Source organism: Calidris pugnax, unplaced genomic scaffold (genome assembly GCF_001431845.1).
Source record: "Calidris pugnax isolate Ruff unplaced genomic scaffold, ASM143184v1 scaffold69, whole genome shotgun sequence".
Lineage (NCBI taxonomy): Eukaryota > Metazoa > Chordata > Aves > Charadriiformes > Scolopacidae > Calidris > Calidris pugnax.
In genome coordinates, this window is record NW_015090859.1 from 2,916,561 (window position 1) to 2,930,601 (window position 14,041).

Genomic DNA, 14,041 nt, shown 5'->3' on the forward strand with positions numbered 1-14,041 from the left:
GTTTCTAGTCTGGGCAGCCAGAGCTACCACAGCTCTTCAGGACAGCTGATAGTGGGTGCTACAAGCCTAGTGAAAAGACCATAAAGGAAGTTTGTCAATTCAAAAAAAGGAAAAAAAAAATTCCTTTTCTATTCCTCAAGGCTTTTTTTTAATGTTTTGGGGTTTATTTGTGTTTTTTTTTTTTCTTTTTTTCTTTCTAAGTATTAGATTGTAAGAATGGTCTCTGCTGCGCTGCCATTGCTGCATTTTCTCTGGAGTCTCTGAAACAGGACACAGAAGGCAGACTCTCCCATTTTTCCTTTCACTGGACAACAAAGTAACACACTTTTTTGCTTGTTTCTTCCCTGCAGACACAGGAATGCATGGATGCCTTTTGTATAGCAATCCAGCTTCAGCAGCAGAGTCAAAGAAGCCACCTGCCTGCAAAAAGGTGATTAGGGCACTCTTTCAGAAGGCAATTATACCTTCTGGAGCAGTTCAGCAAACCACAGTTTTTCAGGGAGTTGATTTCTCAGAATTCCATGCTTTTGATCTATGTAGAAGGTAGTAAAAGCCAGCTGAGGTAAGCAATCTAAGCAAAGACAACGTACCTTTCCTTGGGATGCGGGAAGGAAAATAGGAAACTGGTCCTGGGGGACCCATCTCGCCTTGCTCCCCCTGTTAACAGAAGTTGGAATTATCACATCTAAGCACATTATTCTAGAGAATTTCTTTTAAAATGGAAAGGTACATCCATGAAACACAAAGAAACAATTTTTGAAAAGTACTGAGGTAACTTTTAAGACATCTCAGAGATTTCAAGTCAACAAACCACTTAACCGATTCTACAATGACAACAAACACAATTGTCATTACATGACAGAAAAGAAAAGAAAGAAAAATGACACCTGATTTATTGCTTCTAGCAAACGAAAGTAAAGCAGTACCTTGCTTCCCCTAGGACCGTAGCCACCTGGTGGGCCATCAAATCCTGGAAAACCCTGTAATACACATAAAAATGATTGACTTTTCCTTTATCAGAAAGAGGGTAAAATTATTTGGGGGCCGCCATCCTCCGATGTTAGTTATGCAACAGAGCTGAGCAGTTTGTCTCCCTGGGGTGTAGGAATTTGGGTAGCACCATTAAGTCCCCTCATGTTTTGATATTCCACCTCTTGGACCAAGCCTAACTCCTGTCAAAGGCCAGAGGGACCTGCTGTGGTGCAGGCTCTGTCGCCCCCAGCAGTGGTGCCGATGGAAGGACCATCTACACTCACACCGTCCCATGGAGGCTGCAGGGTGGGAGAGGAGAAAGGGCCACCGTGCCAGTTGACCCTAAGACACGTGGGCCAGGCAACCAGAACGCACCATCCCTGCTGCAAGAAGACTAAATGAGTCTGAACCACTGTGAGTGGACACATTTTCACTGGAATGCAAACAGCGAGCAGTGAAGTAGCCCTGAAGTGCACAGGTCCTTTTTTGCTGTTTTCCAGGTGGTTGGAGCCTGTTTGGTCAAAGAGGACTTCCCTGGATGAATAAGAAGAACTCAAGATGATCTCTGAAGGCACCTTCATCCACCGCTCCCAGCCCAGGGCATGCCATATCCCATGGAAAAATTTCCATCCCTACCCCAGCAAATGATGTAATATTTAAGGTCCTGCCCACTTCGTTCTTTCGGTTTGAAATCCAAAATACATGTGGCAAAATGTGGCACCTCCTATCACACAGGAATGTATTTCAGCTGCTGGTGTTGCACAAAGTGTGGATTTCAGAGATGTTGACACAGAAGAGATGATCTCTTCTGTGTGCTTTACTCAGCTCCTTGACAACTTTTGTTCCCTATAGAAAATGTTCGCACATACTCTGGAAAAAGACTAGTATTAAAAAGGTGTGCTTTTAGTAGAAAACAGTGGCCACATCACCAACTGTTATCAATTAACACAAGTTCACTGAAACCAGTAGATTTGTATAATTCATACTAGTTAGAATATTAGTCCTTTTTTTTTTTAAATTCAGCATCTCCCAAGCTTCACAGTCAGCACACTTGAAATGTAAATAACCCACTCTGTAAATCACTTATGCAGTTTTGAAGCACTACAAATACCACAGCTCTCAGCAAGATGCCACAAACGGGACCACACACAGAATGGCAACTTCAGAGACCTTCCCGGAATGGCAACTGCACGTCACACCATCAGAAACGGAGCCTCTTGAGCGCAAAATCTCTCTACACTAGGTGGAGCTGGTGGCCTGAGAGAGAAGCCAGCAGCTTCCTAATTAATTGCGACTTCATCAGTGTGCAGGCAGGACTCAGCCATCCTTTTTTCTTTCTTAAAAATCGAATCACTCCAAAGTCAACAAAAATGAGGCTGTCCCCTCTCATGAACATGCTACACAATGATACTCCATCCAAACCAATGTGCTGTCCACTAAAATTCTTGCCAATATTCACCCTCAGGAAGGGGAAGCCACTGACCATTTTGGACTGGAGCATGAACCTATGTTAAGGTCAACCAGTGGGCTTTAATGGCTTTTGCATCAGCCTCTCCATGTATACATTACTGATAGCATATTCCCTTCCACACCACCAGGTTTTGTGATCGAATTGAATAGCTGTGCCAATGTTATTTTTCATATTTCATGTTTTGTCATCAGACCAAATAGCTGTGCCAATGTTATTTTTCATATTTCATGTACTTTCATGTCCCATGTGTTTCATGTTATTATTGTTATGCCTTGGTGGCAGAACAAATCCTTAAGCAACTAAGGATGGAGAAGCATGGAAAAGTCACGCATCCCACAGCTATTTGAATATCTCATGGAAGTGATTTCCAATGCTGACTGAAGAAGCCTTTTCTGAGCACAAACAGAAAGTATGAACTCTTCTCTGTCTGACAGAATGCTATTTTAAATATTTGGGTGTGTTTCCATGGGGACAGAGATTTAACTGGTATATTTATCAGTTTCCTTCTCTTCTTCTTTTGTGATATTCAAGATAACCATACATCTCAATCACATCCGCAGAAAGCTATTCAAAAATGTAAGTTTCTGCATGTAGGAAGAGAATTATAGAAATCATGGTCGCAGTAATAGGAACAATGTAAATGACACCTCTCTGTACTGCTCTTAAAACATGTTCATGTTTTAAGAAAAAGAGACTTTAATTATAGGCTTTTTTTTTTTTTTTTTTAAATCGCTGATGAGAAAACTAACTGACCCAAAATTACAATGATGGATGAATCCAGATGATATTTGTTAGATTACAGCTGGTGTAGTTACAGGCAGAATTTGTCCTCTACAGTTTACTTTTCAGACAGATTGTCTACATATGTGTTAGAAACAACTGTTCTTGTATGAAATACTCACTCTTTCTCCACTGAGTCCTGGAAAACCATTGATGCCAGGCAGTCCCTATGAAGGCAAAACAACATTAGCAAAATAAAGTGACATCCTAACATCCTAATCGTTAAGAACCACTATTATTTCTTTGATAGAATAAATCTGACAGTGCAAAACTCTAACATTAACAGAGTTCAGATACTTTTAAAATGAGATTCATATATGGTGCAAACAGAACAGGTTGGAAATCTAATCTGGTATTTGGTTTTTATCTCTTAAGCAATACATTGTAAATTGACCATGAAGATTTTAAAGACAGCTAGATTTTTTAAAAAATGTATGCTGAGTACTGCTCTCACTCTACTTAAGCACTTTAGAAGCATTGCCCCCCAAAAAGCATCCATAGGTGCTGCAAGGTAGTAGTATTTAAACTAGCCTTTTTTCTGGGGTAACAAGTAACTGGAGTCAAACTCATGTTTGTTAACCATGGTCCAAAGAGAGCTAAGATGAGAAGAGTGAAATACAGGCTGTGCTGAGGACCAGGACAGTAGCTGTGGTTAGTGAGCACAGCTTTAGGTAAGAGATGCACAAGGTTCCCCAGTGATGGTATGGGCACTCCTGTGAGTCCCGTGGGGCCTTCCTCCCACTACCATTTCAAAATGGCCTTTTCACTTTCCTGTATCAGGCAGTGCAGAGCTGGCCACAACCCGATGGGCTGAAGAACTATCATTTCTATAGTTTGTTAATCTGTGTCTTGTTCCTGAAGGCAAACTCTCAGCTTGGATTTGCAGATTCAGCTGGGTGAATTTTACCTTTAATGCATCACTCACCCTTTGTCCTGGGAAGCCTATTACCCCTTCTTCACCTTTTTCAGGAGTACGGAGAAGTACACCCTAGGAAACATTACAAGTCAGTTTAACGTATTTCTGCATTATGTGCAAAAAAATTGTGACACTGTTTTATGGAAGCTAAACAGGAAGGAAACATTGTAACACATGGAGGACCTAATAATAGCTGCATGTGAAAGAACTGTTTTCCTTAAAATTAAGTGTAACATGCTTCCTTCACTACAATAGCAGGAGCAGGCCATTAGGGACAGGACAGGGTTTCCCTCCTATCATCTCCTTATTTCTTCTGTGGTTGCAACTCTGAAGAAGAGCCAAAGCAATTGCTCAGCTATACAACCAATTAAGCAACTCAGCTTATGCCCAAACTGTAGCTTCAGAGAGCTATTTGGCAAACACATGCATGCTGCTCTCCATCCGACTATTAAAAAAAAAAAAAAAAAGGAAGAAACACATATCCCCTTTTGCTACATCAGCATAAAATCCACAGTTTTCCTAATGTAGTAAAAAAAAAATTTATGTGTGTAAAATCTGGCCAACAGCTGAAGAACTGGCTAGCAACTGCACATGGAGGGCATCAGGGCTCACACTGCGACCTTCTCCCATAACCTTATGGAGAAGCTGACCAGACCATCTGAGAAAATAAAGCTCTGTAAAACACTCAGTGAGGCATCCCTAATTGGTAAAGACTGTATTTTAAACCAGTCTGGGAAGTAAAAAGGAACCGCTCAATGGCAAAGCTATTTAGACAGTCTACAGGTTGCCTGTGAGTTAACTAAACCACAGTCAGTCAAGTCTGGTTGACAGATCTAAATGACACAGCAACACACGGGATTACTGTTCACTTACTCAACAGGTTAATGACCAGTAAGACCAAAAGTCTGTATGTGCTGGAGAGTAGACTGAAAAGGACTGAGAAAGTTTCCATTTATACTTATGTAATGAAATTTAAAGGAAATTTTAAACATAGATCAGGAGATCAGCAGCAATAATGAGATTTACTAATAGTTAAAGCTAAAATTAAAAAATGTCTGAGGGAAAAATCTTATTTCATTAAACCAGTAAGAGAGCAACTGATTGCACTGTGGAATTTATTACACACCATGTTGTTCAGTTTTTCTAAAGCATCAGAACTTATGTCTATGCTTAGGTTGCTCCGTATCCATATTGCATTATTGCGATGAAGAATGCACCAGTATTAACTCCAATATTATTATTTGTCTTTGTTCTCCTCCACTTCACTTACTGGCTCTCCAGGTTCCCCTTTTTGTCCACGGTCTCCTCTCTCACCCTAACAAGAAAGAAAAAGATATCTTAGCCATTCCTATTCACATTTCAGTAACTTCTACAACACAGTGACAAACGTTTATCAAGAGAAAAAACACCACTCTTGTGCTGCTCTTTGTTCATACACTTGTCATATGAAATGCGTGTTTTCATAAGAAGTTTTTAAAGTTGCCTTTTAAAAAAATATTTGATAGCTTTTCTGAAATTTTTTCTAGGAATGTGAACACTTCAGGTTGTTTCTGGGCTTGTTCGTGAGATATCTGGGTGGTGGGTGCCTGAGTAATGCCTATAAATAAATGCCCGTTCTCCCATTTTTACCTACTGATTATCTATGAATTGTCTGATCAAAAGCAAGAGTTCCTGTTGGGATGAGACAAATCATAGCCTAAAGTCTATTCACTATATTGATGAGATCTCCATTGAATATAAAGGCTCTCCAGATAAGTAGCTCATATGCAGACATCTCTGCTTAGTCATGGAAATCCCAGCATGTATGTTACGTAACGCCGAGTGCAGACTGTCAAAGCCATTTTTAGATCTTTCAGTATCATATCAATTTACTTATCTTACAGCAGAAATTAAACGAGCCACGTGAACTTTCTAACTTCAAAATTGGGATGAAAAACTATTGGTCTGTCAGTTGGTGTCTGATACAGAATATATGCACACGGGGTATGTGTACCTCTGCTCCCAGCAACAAGCAATAGATGAGAATAAATGGCATCTTGCTCTTGTGGAATTCTCCAAAATGTATTAGCAAGCCTTAACTGTAAGTATACAAATATCTGCACCACATAGACAAGTTATATAAACAAACACAATAATTCAGATAACTTCCGTAACGATATGCTCCTTTTACAGGAAGAAAATCTAACTCACTAGTATGAAAAATAAGATATTGAATGATTTCTCAGCAGGCACTTCTGCTTGTAAAATGAGAAGTTGCACACTTAAAACAAAAAAGAACAAGTTTGCCTAAGGCTCCTCTAGGCCGCGAGAAGTCCTTTCTGAATGACTTTAGCCAACATAGTTTCAATAAACACAGGAAAGTAGAAGATTTCTCTTTTGATATACTGAAGTCTTCTAAGTACTATACGTAAAAGCATATTTCTACAATATTTTAGTTTTGGTACTGTAGACCTCTTGGTTCCTCGCGTAGTTTGGTAAAATGCACTGTAGTTACCTTGTATTTGTCAGAGGGGACACCCAACAATTCTTTTGTAGGAAGCCCAGGTGGACCTGGAGGACCTGGGGAGCCCTGCAGGAAAAGTATAAAGGTATGTTTACTAATAGTTATAATACCTTGGCAAGCCGTTGATCAGCACAGGGTCTAAGAAACTGCAACAAAAGGAGCAACACGGATTTGCTCCTGCTAGGAGTACAGTTCTAAACCTCTGAATGCACTTATGGCAAGACAAATTCATTTTGTGCTGGGATTAACAAATAGCAATACTTGCTCTTGCCCTGTTTGTTTCCAGAATGACTGTAAGGATTATATCTTTTTATAAAGTGGTCTGGCTCTAGAAATTTCACAAGTGTTACCTCTGTGTTGGTGTAAAGGAGGACACAGCTAGACCTAGGCATGCAGAAGTTAAATCAGCTGTCACATTCCTTATGGGGACTCTCATTACTTTCAAAGCTATATTTGTTCGTTTTTCTCTTGTATTTACATGATGCAATTGCAAATTAAGAGAGTATTTAAAATAGGTTCCCTTATAAATAGCAAATAACATCATCCTGCCCTTTAGCAGTGATATTAATTCAGTAGTTTTCCTTTACCTGTTCACCTTTTTCTCCAAAGAAGCCAAGGCCCCTGTTGCCCTGAAAAAAACAATAGGTCAAGATTTACTAAGTGTACAACTCCATTTTCTAATGTAGAATCCAAATTTAAACATGCTTAAAGGCCTTTCCAGGCTTACAAGTTTGTCGGACACCAGTGAAGAACTGCAATCAAGTAACCTCAAAGCATTTTTATAGATTTAAAAGTATTTTTATAGACCTAAACATTCAGAAAAGACAACTGTAATTAAAATCTCATGCTACTAGTGCTTCTTACAACAGATTTTGAGTCATTCACTGAGTAATGTGAAAAGATCAAGCATTTCTTTTGCAAGTTTTTTAAAAGCCCTGAATGTTAAATGAAAATACCTAAGTGGGCTGGAACAATGAACTCGTATATTTTTTCCACTGAGATATAATTGAATCCTGTAAAGACTGCAAGAATTCTCTGTTCATGGGAAGCTACTGTGACTACAGTAGCAAATTAAATCTGGCTCTAGAACTGGTTTAATCTTTTCAGAGTAGGTGATCCAAGTGTAAGATTAAGTTCTCGTGGTATGCAGCCAACACAGAAGGTCTTGTGCTACACAGCCTTTGGATCTTTACTTTACTGCCTTCAAGTGGGTCTTGGATAAACCTCAGTGACACAAAATCAACATAAACAACTCTGACACAAAGACTTACTTGTGGTCCTTGTGGTCCTGGGGGCCCTGGTGGTCCCTGGGGAAACACAATAGGGGAGAGCAAGTTACTTGTTGCTTTCTAATCAGTGCATGCAGGAGGTCAGTTACTTTATGTCTAAAATATATGTTTAGAAGGCAGTGTATTCCTCAGCATTCAATGTGATACCCTCACTACTTTAGCTGTCGTTACTATTCTGAAAAATACCCTTGTAAGTCACATCGTAATCTTTCCTAACAGAATAACGGTGTCCCAGCTTAGACTTAGAAATCCCATTTTTATTTCAAGTAATAAGAACTTGTGCTTTCGGATCCTGACTTAATAACATTTTAAGCTCATACTTAAAGGTAAGCACATCTTTAAGCACTTCACTAGACTGGTGTCTTAGTACTGCAACAGTCTGTAAAGGGAGTTGAAGTACCATATGCATCTCAGATTACTTATTTGGTATTGTACAGAATGACATCAAAGGAAGGTGGTGGGAAATGAAAGTATAACAGGAAAAAAAGCTCCCAGAGTCACAGAAGAAGAGCAGCAGGAAAGCTCACTTATTGGAGAGGCAGCCTGCCTTGCTTCAGTCAGCTATGGTAGTTAACAGGTTGTACACATTAAAAAACACGTCAAACGTGGGCAAGGTGAGGTAAATAAGAAGCACAAGCTACTCTGAGAGGAAAATGTTGAAGAAGAGGCATAGAAAAGCGAGTGAGCTGCAGATCAAACCATCCACCTACTGAGCCCTGGAGGGGATGTAACTGCGTTATGCAAAATCAAGCCCGACTTGCAAGGAAAAGATAACAACATTCAGGTGGGACCTGAACTTGCTATGCATCTCTGCCTTGCTACGTATCTTCCTGAGCATAAACAACTGACTACTTCTGAAAAAAAAGTTACTTTTGAATAAATTTTGGTTAGCCAAGTAGTCTGCGAGCCACTGCCTAATCTACTGGGCAGATGCACTGTGCAGGGCATCCTGCTGCCTGGAGGCCCTGCAGGAACTTGGGGGAGCCATGCTTGCCTTCATGTGGGATTGAGGATTTAGAGAAGAGGAGTAATGCAAGCTCAGACCTGGGAAACACTTCCAGGCCCCTCTCACAGATGAGCCACTGCTTTAGAAACAGTAAATATAGTTGGATATATTTTATTAAGAGCTGGAGACGATGGTGATCCATCTACCCTGGAAGAGTGTTCAAAAAAGATGTTGCCGAGATGGCAATCGGAGGGATGTAATCATGGGGCTCAGAAAACATATGGTTCATAACATATTCTTATGGTTCATCCAAGGCAGTGCACTGGAAATATGAGTCATTGCAAGCTGTGCTCCTCTGTGAAGCTCATGAACCTTGTGGATTCACTCTAAAGAAAGAGTAAGTAAAGGATGGAGGCTATTTGATCAGAGGGCCTGAGAACTTCTATGAAGACAGGCTGAGAGAGTTGGGCTTGTTCACCCTGGAGAAGAGAAGGCTCCGGGGAGACCTTATAACAGTCTACCTAAAGGGGACCTACAGGAAAGATGGGGAGGGACTCTTTATCAGGGAGTGTAGCGATAGGATGAGGGGTAACGGTTTTAAACTGAAAGAGGGGAGATTTCTATTAGATACTAGAAAGAAATTCTTTACTGTGAGGGCGGTGAGGTGCTGGAACAGGTTGCCCAGAGAAGTGGATGCCCCATCCCTGGAAGTGTTCAAGACCAGGTTGGTCGGGGATTTGAGCAACCTGGTCGAACGGGAGGTGTCCCTGCCCATGGCAGGGGGGGTTGGAACTGGATGATATTTAAGGTCCCTTCCAACTCTAACCATTCTATTCTATGATTCTATGATTTCCCTTCAGGAGGACCAGAGGAGAAAGACAAGATGCAGTTTAGTCCAGATGATAAAACAGGCACTGCAGAGAATCAATTTTGGAATGGCTTAGCCTTCTGTGGATTTAGTCCTAGAAATTATTTGTGTTTTTCGTGGGGACAGGGAGGGTGTCCCTGCAAACAGCTGTGGATGATGTGTATAAACAGCACTGAATTATTTTATTTTATTGCCCAAAATAGTGATGTAGACCAGGACTGAAGTGAATTTTGAAAAAGCAAACAAACAAACAAACAAAAAAGAAAATGCTATAAAGTTCTTACAGGAAAATAAAGCAAGCTTTAAAAAAAAGAAATAAATTTAATTTGAACATCTGCTTCTAACCCACAAAACCATTAACCATAGTAATAAGAAATGTAGAAAATTGTATCTGAAGAGAACACAATCTTCCCAAAGAACTATTCAGCAATGGTTGTTAACGTCAATGCTGTAAATGTTGATTTTGGAAAAAATGACTGAAAAGCAGTTTAAAAATAAAATTGCATTTTAAATACTAATGAAGAATGTTATTTATTCTATCTCCTGTGGGAAGTGTGGAGAGCTAATATACATATCTGTTATAAGTAGGACTTATGGACTGCATTCAATAATCTTTACAAACATGACTCTTAAAGAAGGTTAAAGAAATACAACGTAAATCAAAAGCCTCTGGCAATACAGCGTGAAAGCAACGATTCCTCTTTTTGCAATGTTCATCCTTGTAGAATCAGGGTCTTCCAGTGCTCTTTAAAAGGTTTTGCATCCAGGGACACCTACTTGCTATTTCTAACCTGTTTTTTCTATCCACTTGCTAGGTTACAATCCAACATAATGGAACTTGCTGAGATGATTCTTCTGTTAGGTTAATTTCCTACAGAACATATTTTAAACATACTTACTGGTCTTCCTCGCTCTCCTCTTGGACCTACAGGTCCTTGAATACCCAGCGTACCCACAGGCCCCTTTAAACAAAAAGAAACCCAGCCATCAATTAATGTTGTTCTGATATCAGTTACTAATGACATTTTATCACATTCACAGTAATACTACTTACTGGAAAGCCAATGAACCCTGGATCCCCAGGTTCCCCCTAAAAAAAAAGCAGAAGTAAAAATTGCAATAAATACTATATACAATATTGAATAAAATCTTTTCCTCACTCATTCCTTTTTTTCTCATTCCAAAAACTAATCATAGCATACAATGCTACACAAACCCTTACATACAGATGCATTCAATACAGGTGTTGAGATAACTGAATGTGCACTACATGGATTTTATACTTATTATATATAGTATAGTTGCTTGCAATACAGTAGGAGTGTAAGTTGGCTATGGAAGTTAGGGATCCAAACTAGAAGGCTGAAATGGACAACAGACCACATTTAATTCTTTTTTTGAAAAATCCTGTCTAACCAGTGGCTTAATTTGGGCTATAACCTTAGCTGAAATGTACAAGCTCATTTTTCATGAGTTGCATGGGAATTACCGAATCATTTTGATTCTCTTCTGAGTCACTAAAAGCATTTGGAACATACTGTTTTCAGTGACCACATATTTTAACTGCAGTACATGTTGAAACGTTTTTTGAAATAGGATCCAAAAATGTTCTAGCGCAAGACCTTCTAATACCCATAAATAATGTGGTATTCAGTCCAGACACCTTCAATCATTTCAAATAGCGTCCTAACTATCTAGTTAATTTGAGTTTAGTTAACAGAATAATTTGTGGAACCAAGTACTTTATGAAAAGAATACAGATGTCAGTATCCATCCTTGGTCACAATACACCTGAGTGATTCTTAATAATTCCTAAGTACTAATAAGTGCAGATTTAAGGAGCTTCTGAAAGGAAAAGAAAATTCCATTGAAAAATTCAGGCAACTTAGAAATGCGTCAACAGAGAAACCTATTTTGGCACACATCACTGGCACATAAACAACGTCAGCAGATCCCTTCTGTGCTGAGTACAGCTCAGATGCAGTGTTGTACATAAATTCATCACAATTTATACTCAGCATATGTAACCCCTTATCTTTGGTACCTTCAAATTATACAAGATTATATGTATGAGAAAAAGCTACACGTGATTACAAAACAGGTTTTAAGGATTAGATACAGTAAAAACACCCATGGGAATACTTGGGGTTTACTAAATAAGTAAATAATATATTGAAGCTTATTCTGTCCCAAATCAACCAAGTTCCTGCATGAAAATTATACAGAAAGGATGCTAATATTAAATAGAATCATTCAGTGGACAAAATATGGCAAAAGAATGATTTTGCCATGCATGATACAAAGGTGGTCATTGAATAAAGAGGGTAATTCTTGAACGACAACATCTCTAGTGCTGCTGCAATCCACCAGTTGGCTGGAATTCCTTGCAAATAACTGAGTGGAGAGATTTTTTTCCCTGGATATCAGATAGACTTTGCTGTTACCAGAGAAAGCAGAAGCTGCCTTGCAAAACCTACAAAGAATCAAACAGTGCCTCTTGGGATGTGTCCATCAGAGTGTAAGGAAAAATAGCTCTCCATCACCTGCTTGTAAAACAGCACTGAGCATGAATAACTCCCAGGAGTTACAGACATACCCTGTATTGGCTTGCGATGTCCGGTGGCAGTATGTAAGGCTCCCCCTTCTGGCCCTTTGGCCCCTGGACCCCCTGGAGGTGACCAAAAAAATAACAGAAGTAAGCTTACATATCATATATGTTAACACGTAGACAGCTGAGAGTAATGAAAAATACTTGCTGGGGTTTTCATGAGTATATACATACTGCTGTTTAGAGGAAGAGGCTGTGCCTAGCTTTGGAAAGTCATGGTTTAAAAACAAAGTGAAAACCCTCATAGTACATAAAAGAAGGAATTTCCAATCCCAGGGGAAGAAACCCCCATTAGCTGGGAGTGGTATTACAGGGTCGCCCCTCTGCGTTAGAGCAGCAGCCATGGCTCCCCAGGGCTGACACGGGGCCTGGTAAAGCCAGGAGCCCCACTGCTCACCTCGGCACGATCCTACGTATTGCGCCACGGAAAACCAATACTTTGGCCACAGGTCAGAGAAGGAAAAGGTTATTTTAATCAGGAACTGTGAGTTTAATCTTCTTTTATTACTGTTGGGTAAAGCTGTGCAGGTTTTCCTGAAGTAATCTCCCCACAAGACCTACGTGACAGGTATAGCTCTGGGCAGACTGCCCAGATCTGGCTGCAATTTAATAACTAAGCATAGTGCAGTGTGTCCATGGAAATTCCACATGGATGCTCTGCTAGGCCAAAAGGGAGTTCCAATAAGAGAAGTCTCATGCACTTCCCACACACACGTGAATGAAACTCATTTCAGCAATGGTCTTAGCTCCAGGTACTCACTTACTGAGGGCTACTTACAATAGTACCAGGGAAACCAGCAAGTCCAGGAGTTCCTGAGTCACCAGGGTCACCTACTGTCCCATTACAGCCATCATGACCCGGTTTCCCCCTTGATCCTGGCTGCCCTGGATGACCCTGTGGAGGAAAAAAAAAAAAAAAAAGTGTTTATCTATCCATCTGTTTCTAGTTTTCCTTTTCCTGTAGTCACACAGTATTTAGACATTCTCACATTAAGCCCAAGGCTTGGATCCATGGGAAACTATGATTTTCAAAGACAGAAACAGACAGTGTCTTTTTTTAATATAGCTGCAGCTTGAACCAGATGCCCCAGACAGCATGAAAAAATGAGCAGTGAAGGACCTTTCAGAAAGGGTAGGAAAGCTATGTTCAATGCAGGCTCTGTTAAGCAGAGAACTAAGCCAGATGAGGCTGCTGTGCGGGGAGCCACCAAGAATGGGGATTGTTAAGCATTTCAGTGCTTCACACTGCAAGAGTGGGAAGAAAGGTTCCTCACTGGCTTTGAACAGCTTCCAAGCCGGGAAAAAAGTCAGAGATGCTTTTGGAGCTAGATTGAGTGTCATGATGAGGCTTAAGCATGGAAGAAAACAGCAGGGCTCAAAGCAAGGAAGCCGGGGGCACTGCAGAAGCTCCACATGGAGCCTCTGAAAAAGTTACTCCTGTCTCATACTGGATTTTCATTGCTGAGCCTACATTCACCTTAATTGCTCTTGCTTCTGGTTTGCACTGAGGCTGATGAGAAGCAAATCTGCCCTTGAGCAGCTCTTTCTTCCAGGGGACTCAGTCAGAAAACCCAGAAACTAGCATAAAACATTTGTCCCTTCTCCTCTATCTAGAGCAAGAGCTTTTTCTTTGCTTCTGCTCCCTTGCTTAGAAGAAAAAGAAATCTGCCCATGTCCTTATCTAGCTG

General features: G+C 40.2%; 1 protein-coding gene across 1 annotated transcript in view; it reads right to left on the reverse strand.

The window, feature by feature from the left end:
* Positions 1-14,041, reverse strand: part of COL4A2 (collagen, type IV, alpha 2) — a 153,936-nt gene that overhangs the window by 41,137 nt on the left and 98,758 nt on the right. Inside the window, exons 6-17 of the mRNA XM_014944116.1 lie at positions 13,132-13,248; positions 12,342-12,413; positions 10,800-10,835; positions 10,645-10,707; positions 7,914-7,949; positions 7,230-7,271; positions 6,634-6,708; positions 5,410-5,454; positions 4,149-4,211; positions 3,346-3,390; positions 927-980; positions 591-657 (exon numbers count right to left, since the gene is read on the reverse strand). Coding sequence (XP_014799602.1) covers positions 591-657; positions 927-980; positions 3,346-3,390; positions 4,149-4,211; positions 5,410-5,454; positions 6,634-6,708; positions 7,230-7,271; positions 7,914-7,949; positions 10,645-10,707; positions 10,800-10,835; positions 12,342-12,413; positions 13,132-13,248 — 715 coding nt within the window. The remainder of the gene's footprint in view (positions 1-590; positions 658-926; positions 981-3,345; positions 3,391-4,148; positions 4,212-5,409; positions 5,455-6,633; positions 6,709-7,229; positions 7,272-7,913; positions 7,950-10,644; positions 10,708-10,799; positions 10,836-12,341; positions 12,414-13,131; positions 13,249-14,041) is intronic.